The sequence below is a fragment of the Canis lupus genome, chromosome 10 (genome assembly GCF_048164855.1).
Source record: "Canis lupus baileyi chromosome 10, mCanLup2.hap1, whole genome shotgun sequence".
NCBI lineage: Eukaryota > Metazoa > Chordata > Mammalia > Carnivora > Canidae > Canis > Canis lupus.
In genome coordinates this window covers 13,800,255-13,822,921 of record NC_132847.1, presented here as the reverse complement: position 1 = coordinate 13,822,921, position 22,667 = coordinate 13,800,255, and the positions used below count along the sequence as shown (strand labels likewise).

At 39.4% G+C, this 22,667-nt stretch overlaps 1 protein-coding gene across 2 annotated transcripts in view; it reads right to left on the bottom strand.

Moving 5' to 3' along the window:
* Positions 1 to 19,093, bottom strand: part of SNX2 (sorting nexin 2) — a 57,495-nt gene extending 38,402 nt beyond the window's left edge. The window contains exon 1 of one of the 2 annotated variants that reach the window (XM_072840762.1): positions 18,933 to 19,093. In XM_072840762.1, the coding sequence (XP_072696863.1) occupies positions 18,933 to 19,040 (108 nt within the window). In that variant the 5' untranslated portion in view covers positions 19,041 to 19,093. Of the gene's footprint in view, positions 1 to 18,609; positions 18,744 to 18,932 lie in introns of those variants that run through there. The other variant, XM_072840763.1, reaches the window with a different exon arrangement.
* Between the last annotated feature and the right edge of the window lie 3,574 nt (positions 19,094 to 22,667).

The following is a 22,667-nucleotide window of genomic DNA, read 5'->3' as shown; positions in this document are numbered from 1 at the left end:
AACCCACAGCATGCAAAGCTATAAACTATAAAATTTGATGATTACAATGTGTTAATGTAGATTCATCAATCATAACAAATGTACCATACCACTTCTGTGGACGAAGTTGACAATGAGGGATAACGCATATATAGGGGCAACATATGGGAAATCTCTGTACCTTCACTCAACTTTGCTGTAAGCTTAATACTGTTCTGAAAAATAAGTCTATTAAAAAAAATAATAAAGCAGAGTAGCACAGTAAAAGGCTTATGTCATTATATGGAAAAAGTGGGTACCTACACACGATTCAACTTTCTGATAATATTCATTAAAACTAAGATATACTTATATTGAATAAGATATAAGCACTAAAGTCTTATATACAACTTGTTCACTAAACTAGAGCAGTCAGTCACTTACTAAAAGCTGTAGGAACTTGTCTTTGCTCCTGCCTCCCCATGCCTCTTTAGGTTTCCTAGTAAGTGCAAGAGGTGTGCAATGAGGAAGTGATGGAAGGGAACAAGGATGACTTAATTGCCTAGAGCACAAGTTCTGGGTGATCAGAACTAGTTCTCCAATATATGCAACTGTAGACACATCAGCATTTTTAATAAATGTGTATTTGCCCCCCTACATCATCACCTAGTAGTGTGCTGGAAATTATCCTTATAAAAAGTTCCAAGGTTGTTGTGAATGCCTTAGTATTTAAAATCCCAAACAAGATTAAAGAAGCCCACTAGAGCCCCTTTCTCTCCCAGTGATTAACACTAAAAGCTCTGGATAGAATACACAAAACAAAATCCTAAAATTAAATGATGACAGGTAAACTGGAAAAGGAGACAAAAACGCAAGGGTGAATTTTATGATTTTTTTTTTTTTTTTGGTCCTTCTTTTCTCTTTCAGCTCCCTGAGAATGGCTCTAATTGTAGAACTATATACTATAGTGTGAATAGCAATGAGACCAAGAAAAACTTTTATCTTCTGATTGTCACACCAGGACTGCTGCTACCAAGAGAATGTAGGTGGAATTTTTTTTTCCCCTTTTCCTCCTCTCCCTATCCCATTTTCTTTCCCGACCCTGCCCTGAAGCCAAACCCAGTAGCTTATTAGGTGCAAGAAACCAGCAAGAATGAGAGCACTGACTTCTAAAATCCAAGAGAAAATTTACTTTTCTGGCCAGCTGAGTCAGGGAAACAGGACCTAGAAATCTGAATAGGAGGAGACAGACATCCTCCTTTGTATTTATTTTCTCTCCTTCCTTTTACCACTATTCTCTAAGTGACCCAAGCTGAGTGGAAGTGGGTGACAATGCAGCAGGTACAACTCTGACAGAAGACCAAGCTCCTGGGAAACAGACTTGGAAAACAGAGGTCACTGTGGGTTTCCCAAAGAACAGATTTGTTTTCTGTCCATTATAATAAAATGTCTTCTCTAGAACAAAGAAGAGGCACACTTATTGCCTATTTTAAGGATATGGGTTTTTCAGCTGTGACACAAACCGAAGACAGATGCAATATCAACCTCCCCTTCTCACCCCATCACATCACCCCATCAAGAGAGATAGAGAAAACTGGCACAAATGTGATATTCATGCGGCTTGCTATGCTTTGAATAAAAATGTTTAATCAACCATAAACCAGCAACCATAAAACATTTTCTAGATTAGAAAATAAAATTTCAGACTCTTTTCAGTTTCTGACAGAAAAAGCCAGTGAACGTGAAAAGAAAATATCCAATCTGAATAACAGAGAAGGAAAAAAACAAAACAAAACAAAACAAAAAGCAGAAACTCAGGAACCTGTGAGATAGTATTAAAAATTCTAACATTCATGTCACTGGAATTCTAGAAAGAAGCATGCAAAAATATTTCAACAAATGATAGATAAAAACATTCCAAATTCGTTGAAAGACATAAATTTACAGAATCAAGAACAAGCAAACTCCAAATGGACATTGTTGCTATAAACATTGGGGTGCCGGTGTCCTGCTGTTTCACTGCATCTGTATCTTTGGGGTAAATCCCCAGCAGTCCAATTGCTGGGTTCTAGGGCAGCTCTATTTTTAACTCTTTGAGGAATCTCCACACTGTTTTCCAGAGTGGCTGTACCAGTTCACATTCCCACCAACAGTGCAAGAGGGTTCCCCTTTCTCCACATCCTCTCCAACATTTGCTGTTTCCTGTCTGGTTAATTTTTCATCATTCTCACTGGTGTGAGGTGGTATCTCATTGTGGTTTTGATTTCTATTTCCCTGATAGCAAGTGATGCAGAGCATTTTCTCATGTGCTTCTTGGCCATGTGTATGTCTTCTTTGGTGAAATTTCTGTTCATGTCTTTTGCTCATTTCATTATTCGATTGTTTCTTTGCTCTTTAGTTTAATAAGTTCTTCATAGATCTTCGATACTAGCCCTTTATCTGATAGGTATATCTTCAAGATTTGCAAATATCTTCTCCCATTCTGTAGGTTGTCTTTTAGTTTTGTTGACTGTTTCTTTTGCTGTGCAGAAGCTTTTCATCTTGATGAAGTCCCAGTAGTTCATTTTTGCTTTTGTTTCTCTTGCCTTCATAGATGTATCTTGCAAGAAGTTGCTATGGCCAAGGTCAAAAAGGGTTTTGGCTGTGTTCTCCTCTAGGATTTTGATGGATTCTTGTCTCACATTTAGATCTTTCATCCATTTTGAGCTTATCTTTGTGTATGGTGTAAGAGAAGGGTCTAGTTTCATTCTTCTGCACGTGGCTGTCCAATTTTCCCAGCACCATTTATTGAAGAGACTGTCCTTTTTCCGCTGGATAGTCTTTCCTGCTTTTTAGCATATTAGTTGACCACAGAGTTGGGGGCCCATTTCTGGGTTCTCTATTCTGTTCCATTGATCTATGTGTCTGTTTTTCGTGCCAGTATCACACTGTCTTGATGATCACAGCTTTGTAGTACAACTTGAAATCCGGCATTGTGATGCCCTCGGGCTCTGGTTTTCTTTTTCAATATTCCCCTGGCTATTCGGGTTTCTTTCTGATTCCACCCAAATCTTAAGACGATTTGTTCCAACTCTCTGAAGAAAGCCCATCGTATTTTGATAGAGATTGCATTAAATGTGTAAATTGTCCTGGGTACCACTGACATTTTCACAATATTAATTCTTCCAATCCATGAGCATGGAATATTTTTCCATCTCTTTGTGTCTTCCTCAATTTCTTTCAGAAGTGTTCTATAGTTTTTAGGGTATAGATCCTTTACCTCTTTGCTTAGGTTTATTCCTAGGTATCTTATGCTTTTGGGTGCAATTGTAAATGGGATTGACTCTTTAATTTCTTTTTTCTTTTTTTTTCAGTTTCATTGTTAGTGTATAGAAATGCCACTGAATTCTGGGCATTGATTTTGTATACTGCCACACAGAGGAACTGCTGTATGAGTTCTAGCAATCTTGGGGTGGAGTCTTTTAGATTTTCTATGTACAGTATCATGTCACCTGCAAAGAGGGAGAGTTTGACTTCTTTGCCAATTTGAATGCCTTTTATTTCTTTTTGTTGCCTGATTGCTGAGGCTAAGACTTCTAGTACTATGTTAAATAGTAGTGGTGAAAGTTGACATCCCTGTCGTGTTCCTGATCTTCGGGAAAGGCTCCCAGTGTTTCCCCATTGAGAATATTTGCTGTGGTCTTTTCGTAGATGGCTTTTAAGATGTTGAGGAATGTTGCCTCTATCCCTACACTCTGAAGAGTTTTGATCAGGAATGGATACTGTATTTTGTCAAATGCTTTCTCTGTATCTATTGAGAGGATCATATGGTTCTTGTTTTTTCTCTTGTTGATATGATCTATCACATTGATTGCTTTACGAGGGCTGAACTAGCCTGGCATCCCGGGGATAAATCCCACTTGGTCATGGTGAATAATCTTAACGTACTGTTGGATCCTATTGGCTGGTATCTTGTTGAGAATGTTTACATCTGTGTTCATTAGGGATACTGGTCTATAATTCTCCTTTTTGGTGGGGTCTTTGGTTTTGGAATTAAGGTGATGCTGGCCTCATAAAACGAGTTTGGAAGTATTCCATGCCTTTCTATCTTTCAGAACACATTTAGCAGAATAGGTATTGTTTCTTCTTTAAATGTTTGATAAAATTCCCCTGGGAAGCCCTCTGGCCCTGGTCTTTTGTGTCTGGGGAGGTTTTGAATGACTGCTTCAATTTCCTCCTTAGTTATTGGCCTGTTCATGTTTTCTATTTCTTCCTGTTCCACTTTTGTTAGTTTGTGGTTTTCCAGAAATGTGTCCATTTCTTCCAGATTGCCTAATTTACTGGCATACAGGTGCTCATAATGTTTTAAAAATCATTTGTATTTCCTTGGTATTGGTTGTGATCGCTCCTTTTTCATTTGTGATTTTATTAATTTGAGTCTTTTCTCTTTTTAATAAGGCTGGCTGATGGTTTATCTTATGAACTCTTTCAAAAAACCAACTCCTGATTTTGTTGATCTATTCTACAGTTCTGGTCTCTATTTCATTGAGTTCTGCTCAAAACTTTATTAACTCTCTTCTTATGCTTGGTGTAGGTTTTATTTGCTGTTCTTTCTCCAGTTCCTTTGGGTGTGAGGTTAGCTTGTGTATTTGAGTTTTTTCTAATTTTTTGAGGGATGCTTGTATTGCAATGTATTTCCCTCTTAGGACTGCTTTTGCTGTATCTCAAAGATTTTGATTGGTTGTGTCTTCATTTTCATTAGTTTCCATAAATCTTTTTAATTCTTCTCTAATTTCCTAGTTGAGCCTTTCATCTTTTAGCAGGATGCTCTTTAACATCCACGTGTTTGAGTTTCTTCCAAATTTCTTCTTGTGATTGAGTTCAAGTTTCAAAGCATTATGGTCTGAAAATATGCAGTGGACAATCTCAGTCTTTTGTTATCGATCAAGACCTGATTTGTGACACAGTATGTGGTCTACTTTGGAGAGAGTTCCATGTGCACTTGAGAAGAATGTGTATTCAGTTGCTTTTGGATGTAAAGTTCTGTAAATATCTGTGAAATCCATCTGGTCCGGTGTACCATTTAGAGCTCTTGTTTTGGGACGCCTAGGTGGCTCAGCAGTTGAGTGTCTGCCTTTGACTCAGGGTGTAATTCCAGGACTGAGTCCCACATCAGACTCCTTGCAGTAAGCCTGCTTCTCCCTCTGCCTATGTCTCTGCCTCTCTCTGTGTCTCTCATGAATAAATAGATAAATCTTTTAAAAAAGAAAAAGCTGTTTCTTTGGAGATGTTCTGCTTAGAATATCTGTCATTTGCAGAAAGTGCCACATTGAAGTCTCCTACTATTAGCGTATTATTTTCTAGTATGTCTTTACTTTGGTTATTAATTGATTGATTTACTTGGCAGCTCCCACATTAGGGGCATAAATATTCATGATTGTTAGGTCCTCTTGTTGGATAGATCCTTTAAGTATGATATAGTGTCCCTCCTTCATCTCTTACTACAGTCTTTGGGATAAATTTTAATTTATCTGATATGAGGATTGCTACCTCAGCTTTCTTCTGAGACCATTTGAATGGCAAATAGTTCTCCAACCTTTCATTTTCAGGCTGTAGGTGTTCTTAGGTCTAAAATAAGTCTCTACTAGACAGCAAATAGAGGAGTCTTGCTTTTTTATCCAGTCGGGGATACCCTGCATCTTTTGATGGAATCATTAAGCCTATTCACGTTCAGAGTTACTATTGAAAGATATGAATTTAGTGTCATCATAATACCTATTCAGTCCATTTTTGTGGCTTATTTTTTTGGGCTTCCTCCTTCTTTTACAAGGTCCCTCTTAATATTTCTTGCAGAGCTGGTTTGGTGGTCATATATTCTTTCAGTTTCTTGGAAGCTCTTTATCTCTCCTTCTATGCTGAATAAGAGCCTTACCGGATAGAGTATTCTTGGCTGCATGTTCTTCTCATTTAGTATCCTGAATATATCCTACCAGCCCTTTCTGGCCTGCCAGGTCTCTGTGGAGAGGTCTGATGTTAATCTAATATTTCTCCCCATATAAGTTAGGGATCTCTTGTCTCTTGCTTGAAGGATTTTCTCTTTATCTTTGGAATTTGCAAGTTTCACTATTAAATGTCGAGGTGTTGAATGGTTTTTGATTTTTTTTTTTTGGGGGGGGGAACCTATCTCCTGGATTTGAATGCCTGTTTCCCTCTCCAAATTAGGGAAGGTCTCAGCTATGATTTGTTCAAATAGGCTTTCTGGTCCTCTGTCCCTCTTGGCGCCCTCTGTAACCCCAATTGTACATACATTTTTCCTTCTGAGGCTGTCATTTATTTCCCTTAACCTTTCCTCATGGTCTTTTCATTGTTTTTCTCTTTTTTCCTCAGCTTGCCATCAACTTGTCTTCTATGTCACTCACTCTTTCTCCTACCTCATTAACCCTCGTCATTAGAACCTCCAGTTTGGATTGCATCTTTTAATTGGTTTTTAATTTCAGCCTCATTAGATCTAAATTCTTCAGTCATGAAGTCTCTTGATTCCTTTATGCTTTTTTTTTTCCAAAGCCACCAGTAGCTTTATAATTGCGCTTAATTGGCTTTCTGACACCAAATTGTAATCCAAATTCTATACTCTGTGGCAGAGAGTATTGCTTCTGATGCTTTCTTTTGTGGTGAGTTCTTCTTTCTAGTCCTTTTTCTCAGTGAAGAGTGGCTGTATGAGTGGGCTGAGTCAAGAATATCAACCACGACCTAAGTAAATTTTACCCTAGATGATTCTGCTGAGGTCAGAGACCAGAAATTGAAACCAAAGATCAGAACGAAATAAAACAAAAGGACCACTAAAATGAAAAACAAATTTTAAAACAAAGTAGCAAAAAATAAAAGGCCAATAATTGTAAAGAAGAGGGGAAAAAAAGAAAACAATAAAAGAAAAAGAAAGAAAAGAAAAAAAGAAGGGGGACTAGGAGATGGTGGAGGGAGAATGTAGTCTACCTGAGGGATTCTAGAGGGTGATCCTCTTGTTTCTGAGTATATTAAGTTCTGTATGTTAGAAGATGCTCAGTCCCAAATTTCTGTAAAGCAGAAATACTTGTAGAGGGCCCCAAAATTGACCACCAAAACATAAATGAGATAAAATAGGGGGGCAGAATGCAAATGAGGAATCTCACAGAATGAACCAGCATGGTATACCACTTGGTTCTGGATGCATACTGGTCATGTTTTAGAAGGTATTCAACTTCCGCCATTGTAGAACAAAATGAGGCAGAGAAAAGAAAAAAAAAGCCACACACAAAAACCCGTATCTTGTGTATCTCCCAAAATTAAGTTGAGTATGTTGAAGGGAATCCAGAAGTGGAAAATATATCTAGGACCTTGTTAGAAGCAAAAACCCTTCTCTCTGTAGTGTTCCAGTTCATAGATTTTCAGGATGATTTGAAAGTTATCTAGGTAAGTTGGTGGGGCCCAGTGATTTGAGGACCCTACTCCTCTGCCATCTTGCCCTCCCCCCATAAAAGTCTTACTTTAAAGATACAGATAGTTAACAGTAAAAACGTTAAAAATAAAGAGACCATAAAGAGCAATAAAGAGACAAATCATATGATAAAAGGATCATCAATTTACCAAGAAACCATAACAATGTTATAAGTCTATGTTTCTAAGAACAGAGCATCACTCTGAAGGAAAAACCTAACAAAAAATATAAATAAAAAATTAAAAATCTACATTACATTTGGAGACTTCACCACTCTTCTCTCAGTAATAGAATAGATAAGTAACAAGGCAAAAAATTAAGAAAGCAAAAGCTGATTCTCTGAGAAGATCACAAGATGTCCTGTAGTAAGACTAAAATAAATGAATAAATAAGTAAACAAACAGAAGAGATAAACTATCAATATCAGGAATGAAAAGGCAGGGGCATCACCCACAGATGCCACAGACATGGTCACAGGATAATAGAGTATTTTCTTTTAAAGATTTTATTTATTTATTCACGAGAGACACACAGAGAGAGGCTAGGCAGAGGGAGAAGCAGGCTCCTCCTCATAGGGAGCCTGATGTAAGACTCCACCCCCGGACGAGAATCACAAACCAAAGGCAGATGCTTAACCGCTGAGCCACCCAGGCATCCCAGAATAATAGAGTATTATGAAAAACCTTATGCCCATAAATTTCACAATTTAGACTGAATGGACAAATTCCTTGAAAGACCCATACTACAGAAGTTCTACAAGAAATAACCCTGTATGTATTATGAATTTGAAGTTAAAAGTCTTTCAAAAACAAAACTACATGCTCAGATGATTTCACTAGTGAGTCCTATTAAGACATAAGACTAATTTTATACAACTTCAAGAATATAGAAGAGGAATAAACACTCTCCAATTCCTTTAATGAGACCAGTATTTCTTATACCAAAATTAAAGACATTACAAGTAAAAGAAAATACTACACAAATATCTATCATGACAATAATTGCCTAAACAAAATACTATCAAGCTGAATACAGCAACATATAAAAAGGTTAAGCACATTTATGATTCTATGGGCTTATTCTAGGAAAGCAAGGTTTATTCAGTGTTTTAAAATCAATCATTATAGGGATGCCTGGGTGGCTTGGTGGTTGAGCATCTACCTTTGGCTCAGGTCGTGATCCTGGAGTCCCCAGGAGGGAGCCTGCTTCTCCCTCTGCCTCTCTTTGTGTGTCACTCATGAATAAATAAAATCTTTTAAAGATAAAATAAAAACAAAAAGATAAAAATCAATCATTATAATCCACATTATAATTAACCTTAGAAGGTTACATAATCATCTTATTAAATGCAGAAAAGGAATTTGCTAACACCAGCCTTCAGTTGTGAATATAAAATTTCAGAAAACTAAGAATAAAACTCCTTTAATTTGATGAAAGAAATCTAGAAAAAAACTTAAGGGGCAACTTGCTGGCTCAGTCAATAGAATATGCAACTCTGAATCCTGAGGTTTTGAGTTCAAGTCCCATGTTGGTGGAGAGATTACTTAAAAAATAAAATGTTTAAAAAACAAAAAAACTTAACAGGTAACATCATATGTAAGAGAGAAAGAATATTACCCTCCTAAAGTTCACAAAAGGGAAAGTGATACCCACTTTTACTACTCCTATTCAATATTATACTAATGGTCCTAGCTATTACATTAAGGCATAGAGACTGGAAACAAAACTCCAAATCACAAACAGCATGATTATATACATGAAAATCCCATGGATGCTACAAAAAAACACTACTATACCTAATGAGTGCTTAGTACAGTTCCTGGATAGAGGGTCAACAGGCCACCAATAAATAAATGTAAAAGAAATTGTGGGATCCCTGGGTGGCGCAGCGGTTTGGCGCCTGCCTTTGGCCCAGGGCACAATCCTGGAGACCCGGGATCGAATCCCACGTCGGGCTCCCGGTGCATGGAGCCTGCTTCTCCCTCTGCCTGTGTCTCTGCCTCCCTCCCTCTCTCTCTCTCTCTCTCTCTGTGTGTGACTATCATAAATAAATAAAAATTAAAAAAAAAAAAAAGAAATCGTGAAATAAGTATAAGCCAACAAAATATGTGCTAGATTGGTACGCTGAAAACTACAAACAGTGATGAAAAAAATCAAGTAAATCAACAAAATGTAAAGAAACAGTAAATCTATGCCTTAAAGGCTCAACATGTTAAATCTCCCAAAATTAATCTATGGATTCATCACTATCCCAAATAAAAATCTCAGGTGGAAGTTTTGGTAGAAGTCAATCAATTGATCCTAAACTTATATGGAAAGGCAAAAGTAGAAGAGCCAAAACAATTTAGAAAAAAGTCAATGGACTCATACGACTAATTTCAAGACTCAGTTACAGTAAGACAGCATACAACTGGCAAAAGGAAACAGTAAATCCGTGAAATAGAATGGAGTCCAGAAATAGATGTATGCACATATGTATGGTTCAACTGATCTTTGAAAAAGATGCAAAGATAACTCATCAAGAAACATTTTAAATCAAGCCTTTTTTTTTTTTTAAGATTTTATTTATTCATGAGACACACACAGAAAGAGAAAGGCAGAGAGACACAGGCAGAGGCAGAAGCAGGCCCCATGCAGGGAGCCCAATGTGGGACTCAATCCCAGGACTCCAGGATCACACTCTGGTCAGAAGGCAGGCGATAAACCGCTGAGCCACCCAGGCGTCCCATAAGTTTAGCTTCTTAAACTTAGCACAGAGCATCTGAAATTCATTGATGATGTTGTATACACTGCAAAATACAATCAATCAAATTTGAAGTAACATTTACTGGACACTCCACTTATCAACATCTGACTATACATAACCTTTTGAAATGCAAACAAAACATTTACCACAAGGTCCATACTTTGAGCCATAAAATAAACCTTAACAATATGATTATTTTTCAATAATTGGTGCTGGAACAGCTGGGTATCCATATGCAAAATACCCCATATCGTGAACTTACATGTAAACTCAAAATGAATTGGAGGCATAAATGTTAAGTTGAAATTACACATGTCTAGGAGAAAGTGTAACTAAAACCTTTGTGACCTTGGGTTAGTGTTAGGAAAGGATTTCATATGTGACATCTAAAGTACTATTGATCACAACAACAAAAGGATAGCTCGAAAATAGCATAAAAAGAGAAGGCACGGACCGGGAAAAAATCTGCAAAACCACAACTGGCAAAGGATTTGTATCGAGAATTCATAAAGAATTCTCAAAACTTAATAAAGAGATCCAAATTTTTAAATGGGCAAAAGATGTGAAAGGACATCACCAAAGATGATTTTCAGATGGTGAATAAGCACATGAAAAGCCACTCAACATCACTATAACAGAATGTATATTGAAGCCACAATGAAATAACACTACAAACCGGTTAGAAGGGCTAAAAATCACTGGTGTGCTGGAAAATATTTAGCAAGAAGGTCTTTGAGAGGGAAGACTCATTTACAGCTTTTGCTCAATGCCTGCTGTGGCTATGTACCCCTCACTGAAAGTGGACTTGGAAGATATGTAAGTTACACTGTACAAATACAATAGACATATAACCTCAAGAGCACAGGAAATAATAAAATGCAGTAAGAGAATTCAGAAGTGACAAGTTTTTAATATTTATTACATTTTTTTAAATTTTTTTTTTTATTTATTTATGATAGTCACAGAGAGAGAGAGGCAGAGACACAGGCAGAGGGAGAAGCAGGCTCCATGCACCGGGAGCCCGACGTGGGATTTGATCCCGGGTCTCCAGGATCGCGCCCTGGGCCAAAGACAGGCACCAAACCGCTGCGCCACCCAGGGATCCCTATTTATTACATTTTTAAAAAAGATTTATTTATTTGAGAGAGAAAGGAGAGGCAGAATGAGAAAAGAGAATTAGTGAAGCAGACTCCCTGCTGAGTGCAGTCCAACACTGAGCTAGATCCCTGAATCCTGGAGATCATGACTTGAGCCAAAATCAAGAGTCGGCTGTTTAACTGCCTGAGCCACCCAGATGCCGCACCTTCATTTTCAATGTAATTCATTTAAATATGTTTGTGTAACTTAATTTTAACAATGGCTTTAAAAACCAGCTTACAAATTCCCAATTGAACAATATTTAACAATCACTTCTTTCAATCCAAAATAAACCAACCTAAAGCTCACCATTACCCAAAATCAAAACCGACATTAGCAAGAGCAGACAAGGTGTGGAGCAACCAGTATTCTCATTCATTGCTATGGTAATGTAACAAAACATCTCCTTTAGAAAAGGGTTTGGCAGTTTCTTTCTTAAGTCCCCCCCACCCCCACCCCGTCCTTTTCCTCCTTGCCTTCCTTCCTTTAAACCTTTTATAATTTTATTAGACTTCAAAGCAGGAATGAATAAAACTTGACCAGAGACTAAAATCTAGCTGCACAGAAGGTTCCCTGGGGCTAGCTTTTCAAGATTACAACATTCAATAATCATATAAAGCGTGACTCTGAATAAAGGTAAAGTTTCTGTATTAAAATGACTTTGATGATGCCAGGAAATACACTGACATGCTTCTGTATTGAAGCATCGTGTTTTTTAAAAAATGAAACCATAGCTTAACGATTCTCCGACTGGAATAACACTGTCCTAATGGGTAACACTGTCCTCAGTTGTATTAGTACTAGAGCCATTAACTCATGGGATGAAAAGCAAATGACTTCACTTCTTGTAAAGCGTTCTGGCAGAAGTACAGCAGTTTCTTACAAAGGCAAACATACTTCCCATACAACCCAGCAATCCTGCTTCTAAGTTTTCATCCAAAAGAAAACTGTGTTCATACAAAAACCTGCACGTAAATGTTTATATTAGCTTTATTCATTAATGCCAGCAGCTGGAAACAATGGAATGGCCCTTCAACAAACAACTGTGATATATACATACAATGAAATACTAAATTCAGCAATAAAAAAGTAATGAACTATTGATAATGTACAACATGAGTCTCAAACCATTCACACTAAAGAAGCTACACAAAAAGTTTTATACTGTATGATTCCATCTATATGATATTCTGAAAAAATACAAACTCTACACACATCAGTGGTTGCCAGAGATTAGGACTGGGAAGGGTTGGGGATTCCTGGGTGGCTCAGCGGTTTAGCGCCGCTTTCAGCCCAGAGCCTGACCCTGGAGACCCGAGATCGAGTCCCGCATTGGGCTTCCTGCATGGAGCCTGCTTCTCCTTCTGCCTGTGTCTCTGCCTCTCAATCTCTCTGTGACTCTCATGAATAAATAAATAAAATATTAAAAAAAAAAAAGGACTGGGAAGGGTTAACTATGTGAGAGAATTTTTTTTAGATGAAAGTGTTCTGTATCTTGATTGAAGTGGTAGTGAATTTTACTAAATTGAGGTTAATTTTGCCTCAAGTAAAAACTATCATCACAGAAAAAAAACCCATAGCAGTGCCATTTCATAGCAAAGTGGCTACTTGTAAAATTAACATCAAAAGCAAATTTTGTTCTTTTTAAGAAGAAAGTTGCAAAAAAAGTGATTAACTCTGCCTCAAGCAACTTCATATAATGACATTTTTTACAGGTACTAAAAGTAACTCATTCTCAAAAAACAGAATTTAATGGTTTTAAGGGAAAAGTGGTCAACTTGATCCTGCTTCATTAAATCTTTCTAGTAATTTTCAACGCTCACCCGCTTTAAACACTTGATGACAAAATGTCTTCTCCCTAACAGAGGTAACTCACACTGAAATTTTCAAAAAAATGAGTACTAAATTGGAGGTCTACCCAGAGATCAAAAAACAGAATTGAGAAAATTTCTACACTGTTACTACCTGTTGTATAGGCACAGCACATACTAATTTAGAAGCTTTGTAGCAATAGTCCCCTTGTCTTACTCTATTCTCTTGATAATTTCACCCACTTTCCAGATTTCAAAGATCATTTCTACGCCATCAAATCACTCAGTCTTCTATATCATTTTTGTGCCATGTGTATATTTCAATTACACATTGATCCCCTGGCATTGCAGGCAACTGTTCACACAGCTATGTTTATTATACTGACTCTCCTTGTTTCATACATGCCTTAGGACACGGACTTGATGTCCACAGCCTGGTTTAATGTAATCATTCAATAAATTTATGACAGATTCCTAAATCAACCTTCTTAGCCCATCCAGTATTTCTAACTACTTAATGTTCTTTTCATTGGTGTAAAGTAACCACAAATGAAACGAAACTTATAATTCCTGTGTCTAAGTAAGAATCACTCAAAGAGAGGGAGACATTTTAAGTCTCTAGATATCTAACTTTTCATCTACTGTTCCATCAATTCCTTTTCTCCTTTATTATTTGTGCTTTCTTTCTTGAGGTCTTTAACCTCAGACATAAAAAAAACCCTCCAACTCATCAACTTACCAGTAATACCTCCTTTTCAAATTTACCTCTTAGGCTGTGGCACATTAATCTTCCCAGGTGATCATGTTAACTGCCATAAAAATCTTTCATAGCTCTCACCCACTTAAATAACAAATTCCAAAGCCCTTCACAATCTCACCACATAGTAAACGTGTAACATCCTATATTCAACAACTCACACAGATTTTTTTATGGCTCCCTAGAATATGGACTGACTCTTGAGTGACCCTTGTTATTCTTTACTTTGAAATTTCATTACCCCTTCAAGGTCTCTCTTATATATTATGTCTTTAATGAGCTTCTCCCAGCCAAGAGAAGCATTTACTATTCATCTACTATGTGTCAGAAACATCGATAGGAAGGAGAATCTCCCCAGTGTTTCAATGGTATTTTCAGTGGAAACTGGTATATTTTCGGACCATAGAATCACAACCTGTACCAGAGTTTTCTGAACATCTCTTTCTTCTCCACTAGAAATTTTCTGTTCTTAAAGATTTGCAGTAATTTGCTATTTGCACTGATGATCACCTAAACAGTATGGCAAAGAGTAAATACCCAAGTATTTGGAGGGTGAAGTCAATGAAGTCAGATATCTTCTGAGCATAGGGTTAGAGAAAAGGAATTTTAAGACCATCTGGAAACTCAATATGAAATGCTCTATAATTTCTATCATGTGACACTTGGGAAAACTATGGTCCTCATCTTAACTTCAACTGACCCTTATATTTAAGTTTGGTATGAGAACCAGTGTGAACATCTATGGTCAACTGATTTTTCAACCAGGATGCCAAGACCACTCACATGGGGGAAAGAATAGTCTTTTCAACATATGGTGCTAGGACAATTGAACTGCCACGTGCAAAAGAATAAACCTCATGCCAAATTCAAAAATTAACTCAAAACAGATCAAAGACCTAAAAGAGCCAAAACCATAAAATTCTTAGAAGAAAAAATATATGTAAATCTTCACGACCTTGGATTTGGCAGGGAATTCTTAGATAGGACAGTGAAAGTATGAGCAACAAAATTTAAAAAATAAACTAGACTTCATCAAACAATTTTTAAACTTATTAAGGATGCCATCAAGAACATGGAAAGACAACCCAGAGAACGGGAGAAAACGTCTGCAAATCATATATCTGGTAAGGAACTCGCACCCAGAATACATAAAGAATTCTTATAACTCAGTAATAGACAATTCAATTAAACAATGAGCAAAGGATCTGAATAGACATTCCTAAGGAGACATACAAATGGCCAACAAGCCTATGAAAAGATACGCAACATCTTTAGTCAACAAGAAAATGAAATCAAAACCACACTTCAGGGCAGCCCGGGTGGTTCAATGGGCCTTCAGTTCAGGGCTTGATCTTGGAGACCCAGGATCCAGTCCCATGTCAGGCTCCCTGCATGGAGCCTCCTTCTCCCTCTGCCTGTGTCTCTGCCTGCCTCTCTCTCTCTCTCTCTGTGTGTCTCTCATGAATAAATAAAATCTTAAACACACACACACACACACACACATTCACACCCACTAAGATGAAGAGAACCAAAAAAAAAGTCACAATAACCGGTGTTGGTGACGATCTGAAGAAACTGGTACCTTCTTCATACATGGCTGGTGGAAATGTAAAATGGTGTGGCCACTTTAGGAAACCGGTCTGGCAATTATTCAAATGATTAAATGTAGAGTTACCATAGGACCCAGTAACTCTACCTGTACATAAATGTGTTTATTGCAGTATTATTCATAATAGCCAAAATATGGAAACAACCCATACATCCATCAACTGAGGAATGGATAAACAAAATATGGTATAGCCACTCAATGGAGCAATACTCCATTTCATTCCATTTTGTAAAAAGGAATGAAGTACAGACCTTGAAAACATGATGCAAGTGAAAGAAGCCAGTCATGAAAAACCAATTACAGGATTTTATTCATACAAAGTCTAGAACAGAGAAGTCTGTAAGAGATAGAAAGTTAATCAGTGGTTGTTGAAGGTTGGGGTGTGGGGGCAGGCGATGATAGTTAAAACATACAGGGTTTCTTTTTGAGGTAATGAAAATGTTCTAAAACTGTGGTGATGGTTGCATATATCTATAAATATATTAAAAACTATTAAGTTGTACACATTAAATGAGTGAAATTGCATGGTATGTGAATTATGCATCAATATAGCTGTTTAAAATAGAGAACAAGGGATATAATATAAATTTTCTGACTTTTTTTTATTAAAGATTTTATTTACTTGAGAGACTTGTTGGAGAAAGCAGACTTCCTGCTGAGCAGGGATTCCTAGGACCCTCAGATCAGGACCTGAACCAAAGACAGATGCTTAACGGACTGAGCCACCCAGGCATCCCTTTATTTATTTATTTATTTATTTATTTATTTATTTATTCATTTTCAAGGTGTTGTCTCCATGCTGTTTTAGTGTAAGCACCTTTTAAGCTTAGGGTTGTAGCATTTAAGGAAAAAGCAGTATCCCTAAACAATTTAAAGCCTTGCCTCTCAGGTACCAAAAAGAACGAGCTTTCACTGGATTCTTTCTCCTCATTCCATTCCCTGCCCCCTAATGCCAGCTTTCACCAATTTCTTGTTTCATAGTCAAAACAGAAACAAACAATAGGATTTTTAAATATGCTTTGTTTACTGAATTTGGCTTTATGTGATTATTCTTGATTGTGAATGGAAAAGAGTCTTATATTGTGTTAATAAAAATATACATATGCACTAAGCTTATGGTCATTACAAGCTTAACAAAGATGACAATGAAAATGTCTGTAATTTTATTTTCACCTATATGGATTTCAGTTGATTTTTCCCTCCAAATGCTCTCAAAGGAAAGTTTCTATATAAATAAATTTTTTTTTATAAATAAAATTTTTAAAACTGACTTACTTTTGCTTTAATTAAAAGACATTAAGTTATATGCCTTTCAATTTACAGCTTAGTAATAACTATTTAAAGCAGATAATCTGCATCAGAATCATTTGGGGCTTAGCAACACATTACTGTCTATGGACCAGAAGGAAAGTCATGAGGAGTTTATTAAAAATGCATAATAATAGACTTATCCCAGCCCTACAGAATCATAATTCGTACTTTAACAAGATTCCTAGGTAACTTATGTATAAAGTTTGAACGCCACTGTTCTAGAGCATTTATTACACATGCAGATTCCAGTAAGTTTGAAATGAGGCATCTGCATTTCAAACTAGAATCCCCCCAACACACTGCTGTTTGAGAAGCACTTTTGAAAACAGAAACAGAGTTCATGGAAAAAAAAAAAAAAATCCCTTCAGAACAGTTTGCTATACTGAAAAGCACTGTTGTATATCCTTCCTGTTATAGTTTGGAAACCAAAAGAAGATTCTGAATTTACAAATCTCAGTTATACCACCTTAAAGTCCTGAATGAATCTATAAAATAAGGGATGTACAATCAAAACCAACTTTACAACTTGCACAGTGCACTAACCAAGATTAAATTTATTCATACTCAAACTTCTGTAGACTTCTATTGAAAAAAAAAAAACCTTATGAAAAAGTCCCATCCAAATGAGAAATACAGATTATAGTTCTTTGTACTCAAATCTAAAAAACCTCAATTATGCAGAATGCTTAGTGTTCACAGTATTCTGGTTTACACTACTAGGTCAATAGTTTGTTTTGATCCTAGCTGGTGGAAAACCTTTGCAGCCCTCAAAGGAAATACAGGCCTTTGAATCCTGGATAGATATTCTCATTATTTTTAAGGAAAGCCTTACAGTACATTTAAAGAGTTAAAAAGATACTAAATCCAAAAGGTCAATTCGTTATGCAAGAGAATTCTTACTAATTCTCAGGAGATGCTATTTTGACAATGAATCAAGCAAACATTTACTAATTGGAAATGTTCAAGCCTGGGAGGTACACAAAGATGATCAAGGCACTATCCCTAGCCCCAAGAAGCATAGGATCTGAGGGGAGGCGGGGTCTGACTGGGAACCTGTATACACAATTTGCAGAGTATGGTCAGTGCGGAAAACGGTTCCCGGAAGTTTCCAAGAAATGAATTTCAGATGATGAGTATTTGAAAGTAATTTCCAATTGATCTGGTGTCGAGCTGCACGAACCAAGAAAGCTTACGGGGAAAAAAAAAAAAAAGCACTTTATAAGGAAATATAGCCCAAGGTAAACAATCTTCCGGGCAATTTGCTTACATTCTAATACACACACACACACACACACACACACACACAAAACCGGGCTAGGAGGTGTGCGCGCCCTCAACAAATGCAAAGCAATTCAAACCCGAAGTCGATCTAGGAGGCCAATGCAGTTAACAGTGTTTCCTTTTACAAAAACAGGAACACTCAACTTCAGAGATCGCTGACCATGCGAGAAAAGAGGAAAAAGGGAGTGAGGATCTGCTATTTCTCCGTGGTAACTTAAAAAAAAAAAAACACCTACCAGCACTTTCCTGGACTACTCCCTCCCAACTTTATATTTTATAAACACTCTTATTCTTAAAAAGTCTAGGAACTACAGAAGACAAAAACCAGTTCAATGCATCTAACAGTCCCCGAGCCCCTCCCTCCGGGGGAACTGGCTGTCGGCGCGGGGCCGCGACTGGGAGAGCGCTCCCCGGGGAGCCACGGCCACTCAACGCCCCGTTGCCTGCTCTCCCGTTCCAGGGGCACACCCTCCCTGGGGAAGGGAACCGCGAGCGCCTCTCCCAAGGGGCTGCGGAGGTCGCCGGGAGGGTGGTGGGGAGGCTCACCGGGACTCAGGGTAAGCCCCTCGGTGGTCTGGAGAGGAGGTGCAAGTGACACCGAGGAAGGCCAGCTGAGCGGGGAAGGGTGCTGGGATGCTCGGGCGAGGTCCCGGCCCCTGAGGCTCAGGTCGGCCCCCGGCGGCGGGCTGGTCTCCCCAGGAAGCCTCGCCGTCCAGGTACGTGAGGTGGGGCCCGCGTCACAGGTGTCGCCGGGACCAGGTCCCGCACACCCGGGGGGTGGGGAGGCACAAGTACGGCCAGGGGAAAGGCACCTAAGGGGAGACGCGCGGCGGCAGCGGAGCGCGGCACCCACGGCGGCGCGGTCTCACCTCTAAGGTGGACACAGTGCTGGTGAACAGGTCCTCTCCGTCCTCCAGCTCCTCAAAGTCGGTGGGCTTCGCGTCCCCCAGCGGAGGAGGCTCCCTCTCGGCCGCCATCTTCGCTCGTCCAGACGACTGCGCGAGCGGGGCCTCGCGGGCCTGTCACGTGAGCACGCACGGCAGGGCTGGCGCGCCGGCCGCCCCGCGCCCCGCCCCCGGCCCCGGGCCCGCCCCCGGCCCCGCCCCCGGCCCCGCCCCCGCGGGCCACCGCCCGTGGCCCCGCCCCCGGCCTCGTGACCGCGAGCGCCGCGCTCGGCTCCGCCCCTTTGCCTCTCCCTCCTTCCGCCCCGCGTCTGGGTCGCCGTCGCCTCTCGCCGCCCGCTTGCTGCTGCCCCGACCTGGGTGGGAGGCTCTTGGGCTCTTCTCACCCTCACCCTCGCAGCACGTCTAGGCCAAGCGATGTCTCTCGCTCTTGCCAGTTTTAAAGCTGGGAGGACCCCTGTTCGGATCTGCTCTAGGAAGTGGAAGGGTTTGGGGACCAGTCTTCGCGCTTGGATTATACACAGATCGAGGGCAAGATTGAGGATTGATGGAAAAGAGCCGGTCCAGGCTGTCCAACGGAACCTCCGAACGTGATGGAGATGTTCTTCTCGGCGCCCTTCAGCGGGGTAGCCAATGGCCACGTGTGACCACTGAGCCTTTCACGTGGCTATGATTGAGGAGCTGAGTGTTAAGATTTTATTTTACTCACATCTAAATAGCCTCCTGTGGCTACAGGCTGCCTGTTGGCCAGTGCAGCTCAAGATAACAAAAAAGCCCTGAATAATTTGTTGTCTGAGGTTTACCCCAATTTCATAATGAGCCACATAATATTTTTCCTCCATAAAGGAAAGGAAAGGCTGGGCAAATAACAGGAAAATCAGTAGATGATTGGTAAGAGCATCATACTCCCATTCCCTCTGCCAATTACTGACGCTTCATCATGGAACCATTCCTTGAAGACTTGGGAGCTTCAATTTCCTTAGCAGCAAAATGTTACTAATTCCCCACTCACTGCATTGCACGGGTTGATTCTCAGGATCATCTGAGAAACTATGTGAAAAATATTCTGAAAGCTAAAAAGTGCTATGCTAATGCAAGGTATGCTCATGGAAAATTAAAAGAGGGCATGGCAAAGAGCAACCTGAGGTTATAATTTTGCTGGAGGAATAAAAAGCTTTGATGGGCTTCTTTACAAATTTAGTACAAACTCTCAGCCTTCAGGAGCCCGGGGAATTATGCCTGGCTTCTACTGGCTTTGCGCAAAACTTAACTTAGCATCTCTGGACTTATTTTTTAAACTGCGTTGGAACGGGTTTTTCTGCTTGCTAGGATTTCTTTGACTCTTAAATGTCTAAATTTCTATGATGACCATCAAGAAGCATTCGCCCAAACCATGATTAACTTCAGTAAGTATACCAAGATTCAAAAGTTGCTTGCATCCGTTTGATGCATAAGCCAGTTGTCACTATCGTGCTACCATCATCATTGCTATCTAGAACCATTGCTATGTCCCTGTCTGGAAGAATCAGGTTGTTTAGGTGTATTCCCTGTCCTGCACCACACCAACGCACATGCAGTCTGGAGTCTGTCACCGATTAGACACTTCGACCTCTCTTGAAAGCTCACAGCGTTGAAGTGATTCTTTCCTGCATCCCTGATTTTTACCTGTGCCTCTGTTTATTGCTTACTACTCCCTATTTTCTGCTACAATCATTAATATTCCTAGCTAAATTTTTGTACTGCCTGTCTGAATTAGTTGAAATACAGGTCCAGGCACTGCTGACAGAGAACCACATTAAAAGTGGCTGTTCCGCAAAAGGAGGTATATGCAGAATAACCTCCAAAGGCTAAAGGGAGCATAAGACCAAAGAAAAAGGCCGGACAAGTCCAGCTTGACAAGAAATGGTTTTTTATTAAGGAGACTTACAGACAGCAGCATGTCTTCGGTGGCAGCAAGACGAGCAGATTCCTGCAATCCCACCTCCCATAAGACCTGCTTTTATAGCCCTAGAGGCTGGGCAATACTTGCTGGGGGACCACCCAGGAGGAGAATGTTTGAAAATAGGTGTGTATCATAACCATATCTCCAAAACAGATCAAGGACATTATGCCCTGAGGGTGTACTTAAGGGTGTGGTTAAACAAAAAGAAGAATATGGTGGGTGTTTGTGAGGCTGTACTTAAGAAGGCTTCAGGTCACAGAGGGGTCATCATGACAGATTTGTCCAAGATGGCATTAGTCTGGTTCACATAGCAGCTTTAAAAAATGTAGTTTAATTATCCCTCATATAGGACCATGAAGGCTCTATGAGATCATTCAAGGATTATAGGTTCCTTCTGTTGTTCTATCCTCCCTAGGATATAATCTCTTCCTCATGGTCCAAATTGGCTCACCACCACAGCCACTTTCCAGCTGACAGAAGAGGAGTAAAAGGGAAATGGAATGCTATCCCCTTCCCTTTAAGGACTGAGTCCAGAAGTTGCACACACTTCTGTCCACATCCCTTTGACCAGCTAATTAGTTACATGGCTATCCCTAGCTACAGGAGATGAGGAAAGGCAGTTGTTATTCCACTTCCTAAAAACTAGAGGTTCTCATACTCTGGAAGAAATGGAAATTATGGTAGAGAACCAGCAATCTCTGTTATAAAGCATTCATTCAGTCTTCATGGTAGCATAACTGCATTTCCTTCTGGGTAACCATTCCTTTCCCACACTCTGTTGGACGTCTCCTCCCAACTCAAGGGTGGAGGGCATGACCTATGGCTTAAACCCAATAGCACAGACTCCCTTAGTCCTAGTGATTGGTGGGAGAGCAGAATTGGCTGTTTTTCCCATAAACTCTCAGAAGCTTCGATTGTCTTTCTTTCCCTATTCAACCTGGATTCCATGAACCAGAACTATAAAAATTGTCTTATTTTTCTCAGTTTTTTTCGTTGGTTTTTTGCTCTTCTGTTTAATCTTCCCTGAAGTCCCAAATTCAACCAACAGCCTTTTTAATCTTGTATCTGTAGCACTAAGACCATTTGATATATAAACCCCAGGCTTGACTGAAAGTTCTGAAGTCCTTAATCTTCAACCCCAACTCCACACTGCCTAGATACCATTTTTGTTTCTTTGCCAAATCCTTCAACTGTTGTTTCCAGAAGAGGTTCTGAAAATTTATTTTCTCTTAAGCAGGTCAAGCTACTAGCACAGAAAGGACCCAGTCTGGCAGCACAACCCTAAGGATCATTTAAGAAATAGGCAAAGGGTGGCTCAGTGGTTGAGTGCTTGCCTTGAGCTCAGGTGGTGATCCCAGGGTCTTGGGATCGAGTCCCATATTGGGCTCCCCAGGGAGCCTGGTTCTCCCTCTGCCTATGTATCTGCCTTTTTCTCTGTGTTTCTCATGAATGAATAAATAAGTAAAATCTTAGAAGAAGAAGAAGAAGAAGAAGAAGAAGAAGAAGAAGAAGAAGAGGAAAGAAGAAGAAGAAGAAAGAAGAAGAAGAAAGAAGAAGAAGAAGAAGAAGAAGAAGAAGAAGAAGAAGGAAAGAAGAAGGCCGCAAAGGAAGAAGTGCTATAAAGGAAACTGAAAATTGGTGGTCAGAGAGACAGAAAGCAGTCCAAGAGAGAGGGTTACAAAGGAAATGAAAGGACAAAGTATGTGGCTGTATCAAATGCCTTGAGTATATTGATAAGGTATTGATTGAAAAGGGTAAAT